At 40.4% G+C, this 18,686-nt stretch overlaps 1 protein-coding gene across 1 annotated transcript in view; it reads left to right on the top strand.

Annotated features, from left to right (window-relative positions):
- WIF1 (WNT inhibitory factor 1) overlaps window positions 1-18,339 on the top strand; it is a 58,238-nt gene extending 39,899 nt beyond the window's left edge. The window contains exons 4-10 of the mRNA XM_005303200.5: window positions 898-1,038; window positions 5,509-5,604; window positions 6,942-7,037; window positions 9,944-10,039; window positions 13,797-13,892; window positions 14,499-14,594; window positions 17,541-18,339. Coding sequence (XP_005303257.3) covers window positions 898-1,038; window positions 5,509-5,604; window positions 6,942-7,037; window positions 9,944-10,039; window positions 13,797-13,892; window positions 14,499-14,594; window positions 17,541-17,662 — 743 coding nt within the window. The 3' untranslated portion in view covers window positions 17,663-18,339. The remainder of the gene's footprint in view (window positions 1-897; window positions 1,039-5,508; window positions 5,605-6,941; window positions 7,038-9,943; window positions 10,040-13,796; window positions 13,893-14,498; window positions 14,595-17,540) is intronic.
- Window positions 18,340-18,686: the final 347 nt, after the last annotated feature.

The following is an 18,686-nucleotide window of genomic DNA, read 5'->3' as shown; positions in this document are numbered from 1 at the left end:
ACAAGCTTTTATTAAAGACAGTTATTTAAATATCAATGGCCGTATCCATAAGAACAGACTATATCTAGGATAAAATTTTCAAAAGGGAGTAAGTCCCATTTTAAAACGTAACTTAGGAGCCTGAGTCTCAGTAGGTCTTAGCGTACATCTACAGTGCAGCTGAGACCGAGCCTCCCAGCTCAGGGAGACAGACTCGTATCAGTGGGACTAGAGCTAGCCTACTAAAAATAGTAGTGTGGAGGTTGCAGCTTGGGCAGCAGTTCGGATTCTCAAGCTCACCTAATCCCCTGTTCTGAGCTCAGGTGCCTAGAGTGGCAATGTTTACATGACTATTTTTAGTGCACTAGTTCAAGCCCTGCTAGTGCGAGTGTCTAACTAGGCTGGGAGACTTGATCCCAGCTTCAGTGTAGACATAACCGTAGGTATTTAGGCACTTAACTCCCATTTAAATCAATGGGAATTAGGCACCTAAATACTTCTGAGGATCTGTGCCTATACCACTTCTGAAAAATGAGAGTTAGTTAGGCACATAAGTCAGGTACTGTTGAAAATGTTACCCCTAGTCTGCTTTACAAGACTAACTACTTTGGGGTACAAGTAGAAGTGGTTTTGTCTGACTGTTAACAACATAGTCTGTACCTGCTAGTTTTCACAAATAACAGATATCAGAGAGATGTAATGTTTTAGACTCATAGACTTTAGGGCCACAGGGGACCATCAGGATCATCTAGTCTGCCTTTCTGCACATTGCAGGCTACAGAATCTCGCCCACCCACTCCTGTAACAGACCCCTAACCTCTGGCTGAGTTACTGGAGTCCTCAAATCATGGTTTGAAGACTATTGTGGGGTTACAATATATTAAGGTTTAAATATTTATACATATTTTTTCTTTTTAGTTGTTCAGGTTGGATTTCCATGCCTTGGAAAACAAGATGGAGTAGCGGCGTTTGAAGTTACTGTGATCATAATGAATTCAGAAGGCAATGTAATCCTCCAAACACCCCAAAATGCTATCTTCTTTAAAACATGTCAGCAAGGTAAGCCATGGTGACAGGATATCATTAGTCTGTGATGGTTAAATTGCTCAAGTCTCATTCCCAATACAGACAGACATAACAGCAATATTGGGGTTAAACAGATTTAAGTGAGAGTCATCATTCATAGGTTCTTGTTCTGGCTCTGCCACGGATTTGCTGGCAGCTAAGGCAAAGAGTACTTAAACGCTTTTCATAGTTTGAACTACATCTCACTAGAAAGATCGTCTTGATGACACATCTCTTCCCATTCATAATCACACAGCATCTCTGTGTGACTATAGAAATAGCTCCCATGGGAAACAAATATTAGTAAAGTTTTAATTTTCTTATTAATGTGATTAAGCAGGTGGAAACAAGGAGAATTAGCAGCATGTCACCAACCTGCTCTCCACAGACCACTGATATAGATAGGCTAACGTTTTCAAAAGTGGCTACTAAGTTGGGGTCCCCCAATTTTTGGGTCTCCAACTTGGGCCTCATTTTCAGAAGTGCTGAGTACCTTCAACTCCATTTGAAGTCAGTGAGAGCTGCAGTTGCTCAGAATCTCTGGAAATCCCGAACTGGGCACCCAAAATTTGACATTGCTGAAGTCAGTGACCACTTTCGAAAATGTTGTCTGGCACCTCTCTGTTTCTCAGTACAGCAGTCTATAAAATGGATATAACACAACTCACCTACATCACCGAGGTGCCATGAGGCTTAGTTAATATTTGTAAAGTACACAGAGACATCTGAATGGACATCACTGAGGTGCAAATTCTCCCACCCTTACTCATATTGAGTAAGTACCTTACTATGTAGGTCATACATTTCATTTCACTAGGGTCATTTGCATAGTAAAATACTACTATATGAATAAGGGAGGCAGAATTGAGCCCTTTCTGAGTTCAAGGTTTATGCTTATCAGCCAATATACACAGCTGGGGTATACTGACATAAAATTAATCAAAAGTTATATTGGCTGACGACAGAGCACCCAAGAGTGTATCATCCTTAAAAATGGTTTATTTGGGGGGGGGGAAACAATGTAAATATACTTATGAAACATTAACCCAAAATTAATAGTTTTTTCAGAGAGTGTTTTTGACACAAATTTTGAGGCTACAGAAAATGTTTAAAAGTTTAGCTTCCAAGATAATGCAGTTATCAGATATTGTCTGAAGTTGTATCAAATTAACATGATACAGTTTGTATACAGTGAATGCGATTGTTATTAATTCCCTTAAGTCTTCTTTCCTCTTCTCCCATTTACTTCCCCACCCCTTTTTCTCCTAACTAATTGGCAATGGCAGGGCTTCAAAGAACAAGCAGCAGGAGCAAAAGCTGTTTATTCTTTGAAACCCCACTATTGCTTAACAGCAGAGAGGAGCTGGCCTTCTCCTTTGAAGCCTCACTTCTGCCAATTAGCTGAGAGAAAATGGGGGTGGGGATGGGCAAGAAATAGGCAGAGAGGAAGATGGGAAGCTTAATGGGATTTAAAAATGCAAATCTTATACACACGGCAATGTGTGTGTTTGATGCAAATACAGCAGAGTTTAAAAGCATTTTAGAACTTTTAATTTTTATTTCTATTTAAAGCTATTAAGTTTAATAAAGTTTGGATGAAGTGTAGTGGTGACCTGCCTGATAGAGACTGTAAGGCTCTAACCTATATGTATTGTGGGGAAATACTTATTTCTATGAGTTTGGAACTCTCTCTAGCCCATCCAGCTTTCATCCAAGCCATATTTTATGTGCTATCATTTACTATTATCATCATCAATTTGCAGAGATGCAGTTTTAGCTTTAGGTTGGCCCAGTGGACTGAGGTTGAATGGTCATTTTGGTCCTTCACTCACAGAGCCTATGAGACAACAGCACATTGCAGGGGCAAATCTCCAAACTCCAGAGGCATGCAAGAGAGGAGATCTATCATGCCAATGTCTTTCAGACCATATACAGTTATCTGAGGGTGAGCCTGTCATTTTTGTGCTTAATTTAGGGACATAGACAAAGCAACATTTTGTGATGGCTATAGGGAGAGATGGGGATGTTCTCACTGGTAGGTTGGTTCATAAAAGTTTTTTGGTTTGGTTGTGTTTTTAAAGTCCCCCATGGAAAGAAGAGAGGAAACAATGAAGCTTGTCATACAGCCATGAAGCTCATATTCCCTGTTGCCTGGCCGTCGATCATGGTTTCCAGCTATTCCTGGCCAGCCAGGAAGGTGCCCGTGCTAGAGGAAGTAGGGAAAGCCAGGGAGCAATTTTGTGGGAAAGAGGAGGCTTTGTAGTGGCTAAGAGGTGGCCACACAAAAAATAATATTTTTCCATTTTTCTATTTGAAATGGCATTTATTTAAGCATGCATTTTCTGTAATGAATAGCAGCTCTGCTTTTGGGCACAAAGGAAAGTACATTTCCAGAAAGGATCCTAGAGTACAGCGTTGGAATAAAATAAAACAAAATGTCTTTATGTTTATTACTACTGTTTCAGATAGCTTTACTTTTATAGCAATATATTTTGCTTCCTATATCACAGCTTATATATAGTATCAGAGGGGTAGCCATGTTAGTCTGAATCTGTAAAAAGCAGCAGAGGGTCCTGTGGCACCTTTAAGACTAACAGAAGTATTGGGAGCGTAAGCTTTCATGGGTAAGAACCTCACTTCTTCAGATGCAAGGCAGCTTATATATAGTGACTCTCAGTCTTCACCTTTTCGTCTTCTCCAGTTCCAGTTCACTCGCTTTTGTCTGGTGGTCTAGAGCTTCACTTCTGCACAACATACAGAGCCTTTTAAAGCAGAATTTGTTCCATTGTCTCTATTCTCAGGTTTACCCATGGTACCTTATTGACTTCAAAGGGATTGTAGAGAAGTAATCCAGGACAGAAAATGATTAATAATCATGACAGCTTGCCATATTTGCCTGTAGTTTTATTTAACCATCTCTTATGATTTCCATAGGGAAATTTGTTTAAAAGTTAATCTGTATACTTTCAGCTGACTAAAATTGTGGGTGGGGGAATTAGTGTGAATTACAGTTTGTAATATCTGTGGCCTGCAGAAGTGCCCCATGCAAGCTGGCGCATCTAAATTTACAAACATTCTACATTTGCAGCAAAAGTAAAATATTATCTGTGAACTCTGCAAATATTTAAACTTTGGACTCCACTTAATTCCATTCAGGAGTTGGATTGTGTCAATGGTTGGTGCTACATCTTTCCAGCATCAGCCTGATAGATTGTACCACTTTCTGGTAAAGACAAAAATAGAGAAGAATTGGGGCCATTGCTGACAGACATTGTCAATTAAGAAAGCTGTTTTATGATCATTACACACAAACAATTAACTTGATACTAACAATCTAGCCAATTACCATCAAGAAACTCATCTAATTTTGATTAAAAATATTGATGAGGTTGTGGCAAGGTGATTCTCAGATTATCTGTCTACCTCAGAGCTCTTTGAACTTTGCCATTTTGGTTACAGAACAAGGTTTGGCAAAGAGTTTGGTAGATAATTCCCCTGGTGAAGGATAAATAGCAGATGACCATGCTGATACTGTTAGAGCTATATGCTGATTTTGGTACCACTGCTCATGAGGTACTATTGGCTTGTTCCAATGGAAGTAGACATGGCTGCCACTCAGTAGCTTTGTTTTTGTCTGAGAGATCTCATTAGGTATTTTGGACCAATTGCTCATTTGCCCTGAGGGTTCACTTGTGGGGAGGGGTTCCGTAGGGTTCCAATTTCTCCCACCTCTTGTTCAATGTGGATACAAGGCAGTTGATAGTGAAGAGGCATGGGCTGTGATGTCTTTTAGAATGCTGATGATGCCCAGATGTGTTTCTCTTCCACTGTTGTCAAATGCCTTGGCTACTGTTGGGTAGAGATTTGGGATGTGACTAACGGTTGAATGATGATATGGGATCAGTGGGCAGGAATGCTTCCTCCCCATCATCTTCACCCAGTGTGAAGATTGAGTCTTTCATTTCATACAGATCCAACACTAGAGTAATGTAATGCACTCTGCCTCGGGCCACACCTTAAATCAAGCCAAAAACTGAAGCCGAGCCTGCTAGATAAGCAGTATATCTAACTAGGAGCATGACACCAGTGCTCCAGGATCTGTGTTAGGTAGCTATTCATTTCCAAGCAGTTTAAGGTAGTGGGTTTTGCAGACAGGCCACATTATTCATTAGTCTATTGATTAGCACAGAGTGGTAGAGCACTATCACAGGTACTGTCAAGAGTGCAATCGATCATATGATGCAACCTGTATTTGTAGATTAACAAAGAGATTGATTTTTAGCTGAGCTTCCATCTCAATCACATTTATGGCTCTGGTCGATAAATCTTGATATTCACCTCAACAAAAGTTGCTATCCAGTTATTTTTGCTCTTCTGTCAATAGACTGTATCGACGCTTTTGAAAGTGGAGTGCTAACCGAAGTATGTAATATCTGATTAACAATGTTTTTGTTTTTCATGAAGCTGAATGTCCAGGAGGGTGCAGAAATGGAGGTTTTTGCAATGAAAGGCATGTCTGTGAATGTCCAGATGGATTTTATGGGCCTCACTGTGAGAAAGGTAACTTTACAAATTCCCTCAATTGTTTTCTTCACTATAGCCCTACTGAAAAAGAGCAGTCACTGCACTGAAATCTCTCTCTCTCAAAAGTGTAAATGGCCTTTCCTGGAGGCTCTCTTGTGTTGCTAGATATCTGTAAATATTAAATCCAAACACAAGAAAATTATTGTTATGACCCCAGAGCTAATGAAAACATCAGTTGCTTAATGAAAATGCCAACTTCTAAAGAAAAATATCTGCTCTCTAAAAGATATATTAAACATGAAATTGACCAACAATTAAGAGACCCTTAATCACAAACAATCCATCTGGCAAGAGATTAAATAGAATTCTTCTGCTAATGAAGACTAGCTGGAAAATCAAGTATAGTGTTCTTGTTGTTTTGCATTTGTTATTTGAAGATAGTATCTAAATTGGATGCCACAGCTGTGTCTCAAGCAGACTGACAATGGAGAGGGAAAATGTTTCGGGTAGATTCTCCCTTCTCTTTCCATAAGTGAAGGGGAGCCAATAACAATGCATTTGGGCAGTGAGAGGGTTGGGATTATGGATTAGGTGATGAGTACACTAGCTCTTGTACATGCTTCCTACTTCTTCCCAACCCTGGGGAAGGCCCTTGCATGGGTGCTCTGTAGAGTGTCAGGAGAAGGCAGAAGCCAGTCACAAGACATCTCTCACTCAGCCCTGCAGGCATTCCCTGGGTAAGTTAATACTGGCCAACCATGAAGTAAAACTCTGCTCCCTAACATTCCTCCTCAAGAGCTGGGGAGGGTAGCAACAATAGTTGGGGAGAAGGCTGTACGAGAGCACAGCACCTGAAAAAGCCATGCTGCTGTGGGAGCTTCGAGGCAATGTGGAGGCACAGGACTGCTGTACCGATGGCCCTGGCCTTGACAGATGTCCCAAGATCCATAGCTACAAAGGACTGAACCCTGACCAATTCCATACTCACACCACTGAAATATTTCAATGAGTCCAAATTCGCTATTTTCAGTCCTCAATTTGGGAAAAATCTGTGTAAGGGACAATTTTTGCTCTCAGTGTTCAGATTAAGTAGGATGAACACTAAAGTCAATCTTCAGTTTTTTACAGTGTTACTTCAACCACTATAATCTATACGCACAATTATGAAACATCTTTCTGCATTAGCTATTTTATATTGCAAAGCTGACGTGTTATACTAAGCAGAAGGAGGAAAAGTGTTGTCTGAAAACTACTATTTTTGCTTATTACTGATTTTTTTGAATGACTGTTATATAAAATCCTGTATCAAATTTTGGCATGTTCATCTCTCCCTCATGCCAGCATTTTGTTTTCTTTCACTCTCGTCAAATTAGCTTTGTGTGCGTCCCGCTGCATGAATGGTGGGCTCTGTGTCACACCAGGTTTGTGCATCTGCCCTCCTGGATTCTATGGCGTCAACTGTGATAAAGGTAACAGTATAGAATAAAAAGCAGTCAAATTGTAAGCCACCAGCTACAGCTACCCTTGTACTCCCTATCCTACCTTCTTGCATGCTGATTTCCCCACAGTGGTGGTAGTGGATCATAATTAGGACCCTACCAAACTCACGGTCCATTTTGGTCAATTTCACCGCCACAGAATTTTAAAAATCATAAATGTCAAGATTTCAGCTATTTAAATCTGAAATGTCTCGGTATTGTAATTGTATAGATCCTGACCCAAAAAGAAGTTCGGGGGGTCACAAGGTTATTGTAGGGGGGGGTTGTGGTACTGCTACCTTTACTTCTTAACTGCTGCTGGCGGTGGCGCTGCCTTCAGAGCTCTGCAGCTGTAGAGCGGCGGCTGCTGGCCGGGAGCCCAGCTCTGAAGGCACAGCCATCGCCAGCAGCAGTGCAAAAGTAAGGATGGCCTGGTATGATATCGCCACCCTTACTTCTGCGCTGCTGCCTACAGAGCTGGGCCCTCAGTCAGCAGCTGCCACTCTCCAGCCACCCAGCTCAGAAGGCAGCAGCACAGAAGTAAGGGTGGCATGGTATGGTATTGCTATCTTTACTTCTGCGCTGCTGCTGGCAGGGCACTGCCTTCAGAGCTGGGTGCCCAGCCATCAGCTGCCGCTCTCCGGCCGCCCAGCTCTGAAAGCAGCGCAGAAGTAAGGGTAGCAATACCACAACCCCCCCTAAAATAACCTTGTGACTCTCCCCCACACACAACTCCCTTTTGGGTCAGGACCCCCAATTTGAGAAACACTGGTCTCCCCCATAAAATCTGTATAGTATAGAGTAAAAGCATGGACGGCCTGTGGAGGCCCCCTTTGTGGAGGCTAGCCCCGGCTCCGCGCCTTCCACCTGCCAAACCCCCCCCGCCCCGCCCTGCGGCTGGACCCTCAAGACACACACACGCCCCCCCACGGCTGGAGCCATGGGCCAGCCAAAGCCCCGAGCCCCTCTTCCCAGAGGAGTCCTGGGCCAGCTGCAGCCATGGCACACCTCCCCTCCCAGATTCCAAGCTGCCTGGGGAAAAGCATCTCTGGTCTGGAAGAAGCTTTTGATATTCCCCGTGCAGGTTCTGGGGTGGCTGAGGAGGCAGTATTTGCTACTCAGCTTGCTGGGTTCATCAGTAAGCTCCCTGGAGTCCAGGGAGATTACTGATGAACCTGGGAAGCTGAACAGCACATACCACCTCCTCAGCCGCCCGGAACCTGCATGGGGCATAATAAATAAAAAACTTCCCCCCAAACCCCACAACTGGGGGTCTGGCAGCCACAGCAGTGCCAGGGGAGGCACTAGCCCTAACCCTCCCCTGGCCTATTATACCCGCCGCCCATGGGTAAAAGCACACAAAAGACCAATTTTCATGGGGGGAGACCAAATTTCACAGTCTGTGATGCGTTTTTCATGGCTGTGAATTTTGTAGGGCCCTAGTCATAACGTACTCTTGGCTCTATGGTACAGTGCTGCAGAGATCCTGACAAGAGGACTATATATGATAGTGTCCCCTCAGACATTTGTTTATGTTGTCTGACCTCATATGTACACCTATGATACTTTCTGTGTCTATCTACATCCTCCACATCACAATATTAACAGAATTTTATGACTACAGCACTTTATATCCAGCCTAGTACATCTCTGCTACTTCATTCCTGGGCCTCTTCATACGATCGCGCTAATGTTAAGATACGAAAAAACATGGCCAACCTCAGAGGTGACTTTCATTGTAGTGCAAATTACACATGTATAAACCACCAGATGGTAGGTGCAACTTACATTCACTTTTGAACACTCATGTACATGAAATGAATAATATATAATGTACACAACCGTTACCTCCTTACTTGGTTCCCTGAGGGACTGTAGCAGTGGCCAGCAAATTCATTTCCATTTGTGGCTTGGTGGAGGTGGGAATAAAGATTTGGGCCTTGGTTTCCTTAGATGAAAGGTTGGTGCATTAACTTGTTGCGTCTGGACAGATTAAAAAATAAGTAACTTATTCCATTTAATATTTTTTGATATAATGACCTTAGTGTATCAATAAAAAACAGTAAAGGAAGTATGATATTCACCATCCCAGAAGTGTTGGATATTTAAAAAATACAAAGTTTCCTACTGAAATATATCTAAATAGTCCATCACACAGAAGGTGTAAGAACACAAAACTATACAAAACATTTGGTTAGTAAATTCAATAGGTCTTCAACGAGCTTTGTAACAAAGTCATGTTTTAAAGGAAGTATTTTAGACCCACATTCTGCAGATAGATATGCAATTATAGTCCCTTGTGCTTACAGAATCCATTTGGCTTAGTATGTATTTAGTCCTCAGTAAAGGAGTTTGGCCCAGATCCCCAAAGGGTCTTAGACGCCCTAGACATAGGTACCACTGTGATCCACAAACTGCTGCTCAGCTGCCTTCTAGCCCTGTAGAAACCCAGACTCACCAGACATCTAAACATTTGCTGTAAAAGTTCCCTAGGTGTCTAGGCTTCTGCGACTGAGTGCATGCTCTGCTGCCTTGGGCAGGCATCCAAATGCCTTTCTCATGCCAAGCATTACCTAAGCATTCCCCACCTATCTCACCTGCAGGGCCCTGTCAGGCAGGCATGATCTGAGCACACCTACCTCTACACAAAACACAGATGACCTCAGTTATAATCCTTAGCCTAGGATACTCATTTGGGATACTCATTTGGGATGTGAGACATACTCATTTAGGATACTCATTTGGGATGTGAGACACCCTGGTTCATTTTCCCCTCTGCCTGAAGAGAAGGGATTTAAACGGGGGTCTCCAACCTCTCAAATGAGTGCCAAAGTGGTTAGAGTATAAATTATATGTCTAATGTAAAATTATTTCATCTTTTGTTTTATGTCCTTCAGCTAACTGCACAACAACCTGTTTCAATGGAGGAACCTGCTTCTATCTAGGAAAATGCATTTGTCCTTCAGGACTCGAGGGAAACCATTGTGAAATTAGTGAGTCTCAGCTTTACATTGTTTCACTTAAACCAAGGTTATTCCGGTTACAGTAGCTGGAAGATCAAGTGACACATTTCTGTGCTGCCTGACAGCTGGGGTTCTCAAACGGCAGGTTGGGACCCTCTGAGAGTGAGCCAGGCCTGTGTTTGCAATCTTCACAGCTGATGAGTATCAATTCATTGTTTAATCATCTCATTTTCTGTTTATTTTTTTAAACAAATCCATGGATTTAGCAGCAACCCTAGCTACATGAGCGCTCAGTCAACACCATATGCGTGTGCCAGGTCTGCAGCAATTTACACTCCTGCATGTGAGATTAGAACTGAGCCTCTAGATTCTAAAAGCAGAGTATGGAGCTTGAAATATTAATTGGTATTGGGGGAAAGGGACCTAGGAGTGAAAGGATTGACAGCTTCAGTTGAAAGTATTAAGTTACATTCACATGGCAGCTTGAAAACTTCTTGTCACAAACATCAATAGACGTGCTATTTTCAGATGTTTAGCATCAAAGCCATTCAAAATATTTCAGTCTATAGTCAATCTAACTGTTCTGCGTAAAGGTGCAGGTGGAAAGCAGCTAGCCTGGGACAAAACTGGGACGCCAGCTGTCAAACATTAGCTTAGCCTAAGATAAGAGTTTTCTCATAGCTCTGTTAAATTAGATTAATTTAGTAGCAACCCATGCTGGGATGGAGTGCCAGTGTTTTGGTTTTGAAAACATACACACAACTTATACTTTTTGCATTGTATCCCTCTAACAACATTCCGTGCTGCATCTTTCTTACCTTACTCATGCAGGTAATCTCAGTGACTTCTTTGGAACTATGCTCATGAGTTAGGCAAACAGAGTTTGGCCTTATATTTGTAATATTTTTTTCTTTGAATGCTTAACATCATTAGACAAACAAGCAAATTAGTATATCTCCCACAGACATGAAACTTAACTCACCATCTCAATATACAGATGGAAATAAGGGCCAGCAAACAGTGCAGTAACAGAAGATGGTAATAAGTCAATTGCTATACAATGAAAAAAGAATCAGAATGTGTTAAGACTTAAATTTGGCACAGTATTCGCATGTAGATCAAGATTACCCCTGCCTATCTTTATATGCTGCACAGTTTGTTTTCTATCAGTTTTTTATCTCATCAAAATCAAAGTCAGTGGGAAGCATCAAGGTTTTATTATAGTTACGCAAATGAACAAGTGGTCTTTCAACATTGTTATGGTATGAGTGTCTTTCCTCTCATTCTAATTCTATGGGCCAAACTCAGAGCTGTGTAAGCAGGTACAACTCCATTGATTTCCACTGCATTTGCATCTGCTTACATCAAGTCTGAATGTGAAACCTTGGCACTCTCCCCTTCCTTCCCTCCTTTGAGAAAAGATTGACATTGATGGAATTTATCACATGAATTTGATCAGGGTTTGACCCAAAGTGTGGGCAGTTCATACTTTTTGTCAGTAGCTTATGTATTTTTTTTAATTCATATACTGAGCCGTATTATAGAACATTTAAATAAGGCTATTCCATTTAAACCGACACAAACATGGGTATAAAAAACTAAACTCCTCTGTATTCTAAAACCTCCTGCTTGTAGGCTGGAAATCAAATCTCTTGTAATCTGCCATTGCTGTGGCAACATCTTACAAAATACGTCTTTCTAAAAGCACAGTATTCAGTTATATAGCAAGGTGCCAGCCAAATCCGGATCTACCTGAAACACAAATCACAAGTAGGATACTCCTCAGTCTTCATTCCTTTTTTTGTTTTAAAAGTGTATCTTGCTTGCTCCTTTAAGGTTGTGACAAAACTAGCACTTCTCTTAATCTCCTTCTGGTGTACTATCACTAGTAAATCTGGACTGGTAGCAGCAGCAGCAGCCACTCTAGTGTTGACCAGCCTCTGGAATTTTTAACCATAGTGTCATTTAACCTTACCCAGGGCAGATGTAGGTGAGATGGGCCCTACTCCTGCAGAGACTTAGGTATACATGCAGGTTTACTCACATGAGTAGTCCCATTGACTTAGATGGAAATCCGGGTAGTAAATCAATTCCTATATAAAGAAAAAAGGATCAAAACATGTTAAGAACTAACTTGAAAATTCGTTGACTTCAGTAGGAGCAAGTAGAGCTATGCACATGCCTAGGTCTTTCTGGGATCAGGGCCATGGTCGTTGAAATGCTGATGGCTGCTGCCAGCCTGGCTGCACTGCACCAGTACTAGTGCAACAGTGGGAGACTAAAAAAAATGCTAGACCAGGCTTATAACATCAGAGGAGAAGCAAATCTCATTCCATTTCCTTAGATCCAGCGCCAGCTACATTCAGTCATGGAAGTTTCAGAATAAACAGGGGAAGAAAACCTTTGCATTAGGCAGAAAGCCATCTTCAGAGGATTGCAAATAGGGTTCCCCCCGTCCCCGTTTACATTGTTTAAACATTTTGCGAGATCCTTTAATAGCTGAGTCCCTCTCTAAAACTCCTGGGACATGTACTAACCGTAATTTGCAATACTAACAAGCATTCTCCAAGTCCTTCGGGTTTCTTCTTACTGTAGTTATACATTGTCTCTAATTACTGTTTCAGTTTGAGACTGGCGAGTAGTAATTTTCTTTTTTATTTCTTCTCCTCCTTTCACCAACTGAGCTGTTCCTTTTTCCATTTCCCAGTCTTAGTTTCTGTTCCACTAACAGATATGTACATAGCACAGCACATAGCATTTAGCTTTTGTTCCATGCCAAGAAGACATTTTAGCCCACAGTTAATCTGTGGGTATGTCTACACTGCAAAAAAAGGGTGTGTTCTTAACTTGGTTTAGCTAACCCGTGCTGGCTAACTTGGGTTAAGATAGCAATGAAAACATGGCAACTCAGCTTTTAACTTAGGTTAACAACTCAAGTGCAACCCAGGCTGCCCGATGGGTTAGCAGCTTGAGTTAAAGCCTAAGTTAAAAGTCAGGATGCCATGCCTTCACGGCTATTTTAACTCAAGTTTCAGGCTGTCTGCAGACTCAGGTAGACATCACTGCCTTAGTTACATTCAGTTCACATTTTCAAGCTTTTCTTCACAACCATTGAAACTAGAAACATTTTTTTAAATGAAAGCTTGGTTTCTGGAGCAGTAAATTGCAGCATGGAATGGATCCTACAGCATCTACAGAGTACACACAGTTCTGACTGTAAGGTGACAGGCCAAGCCAACCTGTTTATTTCCTGCAAATACTTGCAACATTTGTTCAGTTCTTGAGTATCCTGTTGTTAAGGAAAGCCCTAGTATCCCTTCCCTGTTTCTTTCATTTGTGCCCAGCTGCCTGGACCCTGAGCTCATACTCCTTGCAGCTAGCTGCAAAATGATGACACAGTGACACTGTGCTGCAGCTGCCCTAGGAGGGTATGGAGAAGTGGGCAGTACTCATAGAGGGCACACTGAATTCCCTCTTCAAAATCCCAGTGCTAGGAGTGTAGCCAAAGTCCGTGTGGACACTCAGAGGCCATGCCCAGTTCTAGCCCAATTTTCAAGCTGCTTATGCATGCATATAAATCTTTGGAAAACTAGACTTCCCATGCCTATAAGAGAGTGCCCCCCTACAGAATCTACTGCATACACACAAGACTTTTTAACAATATGATCCAATGAATATTTCAAACATAAAGTGTGTTTTTAAAACAGTTATCTTCCTCCCTCTCCCTGTAATTATTTTTGCATAAGTGGAGTACTAAGACCATTGTTTTCATGTTTCCTATTTCTAGGCAAATGCCAACAGCCATGTAGAAATGGAGGTAAATGTACCGGTAAAAATAAATGTAAGTGCTCCAAAGGTTACCAAGGAGAACTTTGTTCAAAGTGTAAGTACTAACTCTACTCAATCAATCCTTGTTATAAGATCATTGTGATAGCAATACAGTATCTTATTACTCAACATCAGCACTAACTCTGTGTTGCCAGGGTAGCTCAGGTTAATTTACTTCATGGACATGCTTCATTTATTGATGTTAAGGGGGTGGTTGTAAAACAAAGAACTTGTAAAAAACAACCAAACCTTTCAATAGTATGAGTTTCTTTAAAGCAGTAATACATCAGTATAATAAGCAAATGTTTCTGGATAATAACATTTCAATACTCTGGTATTTCAAAATACCACTGGAAATCTACCTTAATGAATGTAAATATTATGGGCCTGATTCTCCTCTCCCTTACTGACTTCATTGACTTCAATAGAGTTACTCCTGATTTGCACCAACGTAAGAGAGTTAAATAAGGACTTATTTCAGTAGTGGGGCAAGTTATTTTCAGAATTCTGCACACAGTCAATTTAAAATTATAGATTTACTGCTAGCGCCCTTGGCCATGCCAAAACTAACATTCTAAAGAATAGCAGGGAAAGCAACTATGTAACTTTATCTCTGAGTGAAATGTAAGGAAGTTGAATTCATGTTCTCACTTGATTACAGCTGTCTGTGAACCTGGTTGTGGATCATATGGAACCTGTGTGGAACCTAACAAATGTCAATGCAAAGAAGGCTGGCATGGAAGACATTGCAACAAAAGTAAGTGAGAACAAAGCTCTGAGAATCCATACTGTAGCTTTTCACAGATCATCTTCCATTTATAAATGGCTGGCTCAAAGCTACTACACAATCACTAGAAACAAAACACTCTCCTTAGTTAATAATCCTTTCATTTTTTAAAATGTACACATACAAATAATTATCCCAAACATTTTCAAGACTTACTTTTTGTTAACTGTATATTAATTACAAAAAAAGAATAAAACAATTCAAAACTACTCTACAGTGATTAATCTCACTTTTTTGCCTATTGGGAATTCTAAAATTTGGTATAGAGAAAATTTCTACGTGACCTAATTTATGTTCTGCTGATGCGGTGAGACTGATCCAAACCCCACTGAGGTCAATGAGAATCTTGGAAAGTGCACCCTACTGTATCTGCTGTGCACACACTACTCTAACAACATGATTCCCACTGACTTCAGTGGCGCTTTGGATCAGGCTTTCAGAACACTGGATAGACATTTCTGTAAATACAAATATATTACATAGGGGTTTAGAGCTGATTGGATTTTTTCAAAATTTCAGAGAAATAGACAAAGTTTTTGCAAAATCTTCCCTCCAATTTTCAACCAACTTTAAAGCAGGTTAAAATTTAGGTGTGTGTAGGGGTGTTAATTGATTTTTTTTTAAACCAGACTTAAAGCTTCCAAAATTTGTTGATCTCAATGTTACCTTTGTTGATCTATTTGACACCTAGTGCAATGTATAGGCAACTGACGACTTCAGTGGAGTTAAACCAGGAATTAATTTATCCTTAAGATCTCCATATTTAATATAATCTCCATTCCCAATAACAAGAAGTTATAAAATGACTTGAAATAGCAATTTAGATCCAGATGACAAATTCCAATTCAGCCTTATATATCATAAAATATAGTACTATAATAACAACAAATTGAAGTATTGAGACTTTTTTGATACAACCATTCATAAGATATATGTTTGCTGTAAACATTATTAGTTTGCTATCAATAGTTAATTTGAAAAGTGGCAGTGAAAAAATTAGCATATTTGTTACCGGTATAAGTTGCTCCAGTTTATTAGATAGTAAAAATGAAAATTTCAGAACAATTTATTTTTAATGCCATATGCTTAATAAATCCACCAGACATGAACCTACATGATAGTATAAATTGAACTAAAATAATTTTAAATGATGTTGATGTCCATGATCCATTGGGTAGAGAAAGGTGTGCATGTTAAAATGCATCAGAGAATAATGACGAGTGTTTTTATAAAGCCAAAACATACTCTGACAGGAATGAGTCATGGTTTAAAATTAAGGCTTTGGGAATCAGTTTAGAAGATGTTGGATTTTATATTTGTTTGCCTAACTATGCCATTCCCTGACAAAAGACTAAATACTTTAACACATACAACAGACACAGTATAGCTAAAAATCAAGTATCTGGAAATCACTATCAATTTTAATGCCATCTTTTTCTAACACATCTGTAAAGTTAACCTACCAGCTAGGAAGTGAGCATTTTTTCATTGTGAATGCACATACATTTTACTGCCCCCAGAGAAGCAAAAAACGTGTAGCATGCATGCCATGGTACAAGGATTCAGTATTCACACATTAGTGTCTGTTCCAAGGGCTTTGAAGCCCTCGTTAATAAATACGTTGGTTTAAAGACTGGCTATAGTCCTGCAGTTCTTAGTTAGGCAAAACACCTTTTGCAATCATCAGGTTGGGGCCACCCTGGGTAGAATTCACCTCTGTATTAAGAGCCTAAGTAGAATTTACTGAAACTATGCATAGGGCCCTTTGTGCTTGAGTTCATTTTACTCTGCAAATAAAACCAAGTATCTCTCAGTCAGACTCATGTTTAATTTCAAAGAAAGAAAAAATGTAGCTACTTTAGGGGCGACTTCATTGGCTATGAAAGTCAATGGCTATAAAACAAAGATTAAAATAATCCCCACAATTTAAAACAGTTGTCCCCAAACTGTGCTGAGGAACGTTCAGAGGGGTGCACGGCAGGGCCCAGGCCAGCCCCCACAGGGGGCAGGGAGAGAGCGCCACCCAGCCCTGCTCTGCCCCCAGCCACCACCCCCAGCCCAGCTCAGTCCTCATTCCCTCTCTGCTAGCTCCACCTCCTCCCTCATCCCCAGTTCAGCCCCAAGCTATGCCTTCAGCCCAAGCTCCTCTGCTGAGCCAACTGTGCTGTAATGGAGGAGGGGGCATGAACAGATTCCAATACTGGTAAAGGGGGGCGGGTCACAACAGGAAAAGTTTTGCCACCACTGATTTAAAAGCTCCATGCGCAGTTGTACTGAGAAGCCATTCATTCCAACAATATTCTTAAAGAGAAGTGGTAAAAAAATAAAGCAACCCTGAAATTCAGTTTTTAAGTCATGTCCTCTTGAGGTTTTGTAATTAGATTTGTAAATGAAACGGTAAACGAATAGGTACAACACTGATACTTGTTATCCCATTTTCAGTTTCAGAAACAACGTATCTCAGATCCTTAATTTATTTTTCTGGGTGTTTGTTGCTGCCATTCTTGTTTTCTTTGTATTTGGCTTTAAAACGAAGTAAAGTGCACATAATTAACAGACATTCTCCACTGGGATTTTTATGCTCAGCAAACCAATAAAACCATTTTAAAGCTCATCTCTAAGGGCTGCCTTTGACTCTCTGTCCATCAAACATTGTTGTGAATCCAGTGCAGTACTATAGCCCTAAGTATACTTGTAGTGCAGTGATTCTGTGATAAGGCAGCCTTACGGTAAAAGCCAGAGAGACGGCATCCTGTCATGATTAACTTTTTGTCTTATGGCACCCATTTTTTCCTGTGGGCACCTGTATGATGTGTATTAAAATTCCCTCCGTTCCCATGGGAAAAACTGTTTCAATTTGAAATGTTAACAATGAACCAGGAGTCTGCTTTTGTAGTTTCTTTCTCAATTTTTCAGGGTATGGAGCCAGCATTATGAGTGCCCTGAGGCCAACAGACCCCAAGCACAGACAGCACACGCCTTCACCTAAAAAGGCTGAAGAGAGGCATGTTCCACCCGAATCCAATTATATCTGGTGAACTCAAACATCTGAAACGTTTTATGTTACACAAAGTTCATAGCCTTCATTAACCTTTCATGTGTTGAATGTTAAAATGCTGTTCATTACAGTTAAGATTACTGGCCTGAATTTTATTAGCTTCATTATAAACCACTGAGCTGATATTTACTATTCCTTTTAAGTTTTATAAATCCTTCTTTAGCACGATTATATAGGCTTCTTGTTTCAGTGCTTTGGACAGTGTTTTGTACTATATTTCAGTAATGTTTAAACTTTCCTTTTTGATTATGTAGCTGCAAATATTTTCCAAAAATGAAACAATTTCCAAGTGAAGCATTTTGTAGAAGCTGCCCTCGGTTGATCTGATGACTAGAGAGTTTGCCTAAGCAACAGTCAGGGTTGTTTTTGCATTGTTACTATCATGTACTTAGAACGATTACAAACAAGTTTCCTAATTTAAAAAAAAAATCAATACAGCAATATTGTTGGTCATAACAATTTTGCAGAGTGCTCTGTATTAAATATACACTATGGCATTTGAACAATATAATATATTGTAAACAAAGTAGAACTATAATGTATGAACTTTTTGCATTGGCTTGAAGCAATATAATATATTGGAAACAAAACAGCTCTTATGTAATAAACTTTTTATACTGATTGTTATGTATAAAATAAAGATGCTGCTTTAGTTTTTTGAGGGCTGAAGTGTGTGGTCTGTTATAATTTCACCAGTGACATGTTGAAGGGATGTGAGCTCTAGGGCAGTTAGATCCCACTTCTAAAAAATAGGGAAATCACCCCAACTCTCCTATTTTCTCTGATTTCCCCCTCCCCAGATATTGATACATCGTCCCTGACAGATAGTATTTAACCCTGGGGCTTATAAAAATGCTTCAAAAGAGCACATTTTTGCCTTTGGAGAGGAGGAAATGGCAACAAATGGCAGATTCCACAATAATTTCACAGGATCTCTCAAGAGAATGTTCATGTTATCCCCCTGCACTGCAAACTATGCATGCTGAACCCTGGTCCGTGCTATT

The sequence above is a fragment of the Chrysemys picta genome, chromosome 1, assembly GCF_011386835.1.
Source record: "Chrysemys picta bellii isolate R12L10 chromosome 1, ASM1138683v2, whole genome shotgun sequence".
Classification (NCBI taxonomy): Eukaryota; Metazoa; Chordata; order Testudines; family Emydidae; genus Chrysemys; species Chrysemys picta.
Note: the sequence above shows the minus strand (reverse complement) of the source record. Positions and strands in the feature narration are given on the sequence as shown.